This window comes from Watersipora subatra, chromosome 2 (genome assembly GCF_963576615.1).
Source record: "Watersipora subatra chromosome 2, tzWatSuba1.1, whole genome shotgun sequence".
Lineage (NCBI taxonomy): Eukaryota > Metazoa > Bryozoa > Gymnolaemata > Cheilostomatida > Watersiporidae > Watersipora > Watersipora subatra.
Window position 1 is genome coordinate 74110968 of NC_088709.1, and position 6000 is coordinate 74116967.

A 6000-nucleotide genomic window follows, 5' to 3' on the forward strand; every position below is an offset into this window, starting at 1 on the left:
CTCTTCAAGTGTTTTTAGAGTGTTTGGGAAGCTCTAGGCAAGCGCCATGCATGCCCTAGGCATGCGCTTTGTTTATACTATGTTGATGCTAGGTTGTCGCTAAATTGTTGCTGTGTTGGCACTGTGTTGGCGCTATGTTGATGCTATGTCGAGGCTGTGTTGATGCCCTTTTGTGGCCACGTCGGCGTTATGTTGATGCCATGTGGACACTGTGTTGATGCCTTGTTGGCGCCATGTTGATGCTATGTTGATGTTATGTTGACGTTATGTTAACGCTATGTTGACGTTGTTGACGCTATGCCCATACAATGTTGGTGCCTGAGGAGTAATTTATGGGTACAATATTTTCTGCATCATAGAGCACATTATACTGTAGAACACAACATATCATAGGGTGCAGTCTTATTATATCATATCATATCTCAATTCCTTTGTCTATTTCTGTACTTGACCAATATTTAAGGCGCACCATATCGTAGACACATTTTAAACATTTGTCAAACAACGGCAACAATAATACAACAGTAAGCAAAGTTAATTTATTTAATAAAACATCATTTACCGTTCTTCCCAAACTCTGTCCAACATTGCAGGTTTCTATTCATCAATGTCCGAGTCAGACTGATCCTTAGCTGCAGTTCAAAAGGGTCTAAGGTTTTCTTGAAAACTGACTTTACAGTCTAGATTAACCTTAGCCCATGCAATTACAAGTCATTAGTGTACCGTTGCAAAATTTGCCTGCTGCTACCTCTCAGTTTTTTCACTTTGTCGATGTCATTTTAAGGAGCTTCTTCAAGAGTAAATAGCAATTAGCAGCACACTTCCAATTATACACACAATTAAAAATATATTAAATTAATTATTATTATTATTATTAATTAAATATTATACAATTAAAAAGAGTTTTAGTTTTAGCTTTAAATGATATTCGGTTAACATGGTGGCCATTGAATTGGCCCATATCTTCCAATTCATCGGTCAGAAAATGTTTCATGGAGAAACTGACGAACACGCAGTCTCCAATGCGGTGGTGCGCCATCACGCTGGAAGATTATGGCTGGTTGCAGGTTGATTAGTTGTTGGGCCACAGACTCAGTTAAAAGATCTAAGTAAACATTTGCAGTTATTGTTGCCTCATGAAAGAAAAATGGACCCATTATTTGATTGCACATGATCCTACACAACACATTCATTTTTGAACTGTCTCGCTAAAGCTCTCTAATCTCATGGGATTCTCTGACCCATAGAGTCTCACATTGTGTTTGTTTATTTATCCAAAAACAAGAAAAATTGCCTCATCACTAAAGCAGACTTGCTTGAGGAATCCTTCATTCTCAGACATTCGTTCCAGCATGTTAACTGCGAACTCTATGCGTTCGGGTTTGTCGTTTGGCTGAAGTGCCTGTAACAATTGCACTTGGTAAGCATACAGCCTTAAAGGTTGACTTGCAACAAAGTTCACATTATAGTTATCTGGTATCACAAAGTTTACTATGTTTTACTCTGCTGTGTTGTACATTCAAAATATGTAGAAATGTGATTACAAGCTCTTAAAAGCTCAAAAACGAACAGCTAATCGCGGCCATCACAAAAACGCCGTAGATTGGAACTCCTCTCAGAACGGCTCAAATTTGATGTAGATGAACACCATGTGCTTCTGTTTACACTTTCATGCAACCTCATTCATCAAAATATTTTCTCAAATAAACTTTATGCATTTAATAAAATCATGTCAATTGTCCTTACGCGTTTATTTTATTATTATTGTAATGCTGTAACTTTGAGCACTGATATCTCAAAATTTAGCCCAAAATTAGTTGAATTTTTAACCTTAGGTCAAAGGGTTGCATATCATTATGTGATAAATATGAGGAGCCTGGTAGTCACTTGTGATAGTTAAAAGGTGCTGCAGAAATTGTTTGCAACATTTGGAGAAAATGTGGGTCACATGATCAGATTACGACTAGATGATTAGACCATGCTGAAACGAAACTGTGAAGTAGCAATTAAGTCTCTATATTTGATAAGGGCTTTCCAGTAGAACTCAAAGTGTTTGTCATGAACTACTGCTACGAGACGTTTTATATTGAGCATTTTATTGATCTCTCATTTCACATGATAAGATCAAATGTCAAAAATTAACCATGTCGTATTTGATATGTCATCAAAATAAAGGGATTCCAACCTACAGACAATTTTTAAATGTTTGTTTTTGAGTTTTTATAAGCTTGTTATCACATTTCCATAAATTTTGAACCAACAACACAGCAGAGTAAGACATGGCAAACCTTTTGATACCAAATAACTGTAATGTAAATTTTGTTGCAAGTCCAACTTTGCTTTTATTTAGGACTTTGTGTACTGTCGTGTGTGACATTTCCGACTGTCTGGCAGCAGCTCTGATGGATTTCCTAGGAAAGCAATGAAAGGCGTGCCTTAAATGATTGATATTGTTCTCCGGAGTCCTTAGTCGCCAACTCTCTATTTATCCAACACCATCCCGGTCTCCATAAAGTTTTTGTGCTATCTACGAATTATGAGCGTGATGGTGGATCTCTCACATGCTTAGTTCTGTTGTTTCACTGAGCCTGCACATCTGACTTTGTCTCAATGAACCAAGATACATATTTCGCCTTCTGTTGAGGAGTATTCATCCTAACCTATCCAGCTTGCTTTTTGTTACTAGAATTACTGTAAATTTAACTGTCTGAAACCAAGACTGCAAGAGAACAGGAAATTTTCTCCTGTCCCCTCAGAAAAAAAACTTTACGAATCACTGATAAAAATAAAACAAATCTGATTAACATATCTCAACCACTGGCTTAGTAATAAATTTTTCAAGTTGTATCAGGACCTGACGGACACCCTGTATATTAGAGCTTGGACTACACAAGCCACGCCTGTGCAAAAGGTACGCATTTGATTTTTTCAAAAATTTCAAGCTAATAAACGCGGCTTGTTTTATAAAAAATCTAGCACTTGTAATGTACTTGGTAAGTACTTTGCAAGCATTTTGTGCTGCCTTGTGGATTCCCTGTGGGTACTATTTGAGCACATTTTGAGTGCTCCTGAATTTATGAAGATCAGGTTAGTTTTTAAATTGTAATATGTTTGAAGGCCTATTTTTCGCATATTTATATTTTTAAACGCTTGAAAAATTTTAAAACACTAATTTATTTATCTGCCTCTGTTCACAGCTTCATGTTTTAACTGTTTGTTGGCAGGGTGGATAGTGGATACATCGTAAAAATTGCAGACTTTGGAATGTCTCGGGATATCTATGAAAAAGATTACTATAGAATGGAAAGTATAAACAAACCACTTCCTATGAGATGGATGGCAGTTGAGTCCTTAAAAGAAGGAAGATTTAACTCAAAATCTGATGCGGTACGTGAACATAGTTTCACATGTCCTTAACAAAATTTTCTCCAATTTTTAGCAGGGTAGATCTGGCCTAAACACATTGGAGCTCTTCACAAATCATATAAACATAAAACTAAAACTTTGCTTGCCACTTCCAATTTGCAGTGTTGCTGCGAGTGTATCTCAATTGTAGAATGGGTTAGTAATCGGCTAAATCTCTATTTGTTTCGTATTGCTTCATCTCAACCAGTTTTGGAGCAGCTGGAGTTACTGGAACAGCCGACGCTCTCTAGAAACCTCATGTCAAGTTGAATTTCAAAGCTGAAGATTTTACAACTGCTTTTTCTATGTAACTAAAAAGCCTGATAATCATTACAATTCACTTTCTGTGAAAAATGTCAAATTCTCTACCGTACAGCTGCTCAACAGTAAACTATCACAATAAAATAAATACAATAAAATAAGCTGTTCTATTTCACAATATTTAAAACTTGTTTTTGGAATTTATCACAATGTCCAAGGTCACGCATGTTTTAAACTTAAAAAGTTCTTCATATATTGCATTTTTGGCTGTTAAAAATCAAAGGATAGAAAATTAATAATTTTGCTTAAAGCCTCATATACTAACTTGAACAAGAAAACCGCAAGTTACGGTAACTATGACAGCATGAGGACACCTAATGGTGAAAGAACTGTGTTCAGGCTGGCTACTTCCATGACTAGATCATTGACCAGTAGTTTAAGTAGATTAAACCCACATGTGGTGAATGTGATTGTTCTGTCTAAAGAAGTCTATTCTCATTAACATTCATATCAAAATCTATGGAAGTATTTGGATCCGTAGCTTTACTAAGCATATCTTGTATTTTCGTAATCTGAAAAATTCAGCCAAAATTTCAAGCATAACTTTTCTTGGCTTGTAGTGGTCGTATGGTGTCACAGTGTGGGAGTTGCTTACCCGTGGTAGTTCGCCATATCCAGGAGTGAGCAACTATCACATAAAAGAATATGTGACTAGTGGAAAGCGTCTGGATAAACCAACTATCTGCCCACCAATAATGTAAGCATAAAGATGGTTGACTTTGGCGTGTTTTAGTATAGCTAAATCAAAAAACTTCTCTTGATAGCCATTAAAATGCATCCATTTGCAGCTGTTGCATGTATGGCCTCATGCTAGATTTTTTTAACACTTTGACGTGTCTGGCATGATGGTGATCGCATTTTGTTTTAAGCAGGTACAAATGGCGATTGCCTCCTCTATCTTAGAGCTGCATGCATTGTTTTCAGTTATGGTTTGTAAGAGATATTTAATGACTCATGAGTGAATCAGCTCGGTGAGTCACAGCACCAAAGACTGGCATGAAACTCTGTTTATTGTAGCAAGATAGCATGCATTCTAGTTAATCTCAGATCATTAGTTAGGTCAAGGTTATTGCAACTTTATAGCTACATTAGTAGCTCAGTTGATCACATTAAAAAGCAATGTTTGAAATTTTTTTGCTGTTATAAGTAATCTCTGCATTGCCAAACATTCTAACTATGACAAAGTAGAGAAAAAATTCATATTTTTATATTAGCCATTTGATAAATACAACTTTGTTTGATGTCTTTAAGATTTGAAATGATGTGCAAGTGCTGGGAAGAAGATCCCAATAAACGTCCATCTTTTGATGAAATATCCGAATTCCTGAAAAGGCTTTTGAATAGCAAGTCCCGTCCTTCTGTCGGCTCGGATGAAGCGGCTGGGTATTATTACTGCCGAAGCGCTACAAAGAACATTCCAGAAGATTATTTAGATAGTGCAGAAGTTGAAGAGCTTGATGGTCACATGGTACCACTGAAAAGCCCACTCATCACAGACCCTCCTAAATCAGAACTAAAATCATCAAAGAACGGCAAAGAACACAAAACAACTCCAAAACCTGCTAAAAGAACTCATCTACCGGTGTCACATGACTATTACAACAACGGAAAATTGTAAAAATATATGAGTAGGTGTATTTCTATCATTCTTGATGCAATTTTTAACCACTCAATTGTACATTTCATAATTATACAAAAAAGGCTTTGTGAGCAGAATGTAGAGCATATGAGTTAACAATATTATTGAGATGCTGTTGTCTTATAACCATTATTGGTATGAAAGTTATATTTTGAATAGAATTTCACTACTTATTATAACCACTATTTAACGTAAAACTTTAAGATCCTTAATCCTTTGAGTGTTACAAGTTTTACAAATATATTAATTTTCAATCTTTCAATTGAAAATAAAAATTTCAATTTCAACTTCAGTAACCTCCGAATGATTAATTCAATTTTTTTCATATCAGCCATTTTATATGTACATAATGTGAGACATGTCTATTGATTGCCTTTTGGATGGTAATAGACTGAAGCTTCTTTATTAAGATGAACGAGATCCAAACTGATACAAAATATACACAAGTATGTCTTTTGACCTAGACAACCCATCAGTCAAACCATAAATGTTTTCAAGTGGTTGCACGCAGTAGTTTCTACATGTTTGAAATTTAAAATTAGTTTACGGCCTAAAAATAAAAATATATGGCAACAACAATTTGAGAAAAACTGGCATTCAAACCCGCCTAAGGACAACCATCACTTAGAAATAAG

At 35.6% G+C, this 6000-nt stretch overlaps 1 protein-coding gene across 1 annotated transcript in view; it reads left to right on the forward strand.

Annotated features, from left to right (window-relative positions):
- LOC137388551 (hepatocyte growth factor receptor-like) overlaps positions 1–5344 on the forward strand; it is a 34975-nt gene extending 29631 nt beyond the window's left edge. The window contains exons 17-19 of the mRNA XM_068075035.1: positions 3225–3387; positions 4287–4423; positions 4978–5344. Coding sequence (XP_067931136.1) covers positions 3225–3387; positions 4287–4423; positions 4978–5344 — 667 coding nt within the window. The remainder of the gene's footprint in view (positions 1–3224; positions 3388–4286; positions 4424–4977) is intronic.
- Positions 5345–6000: the final 656 nt, after the last annotated feature.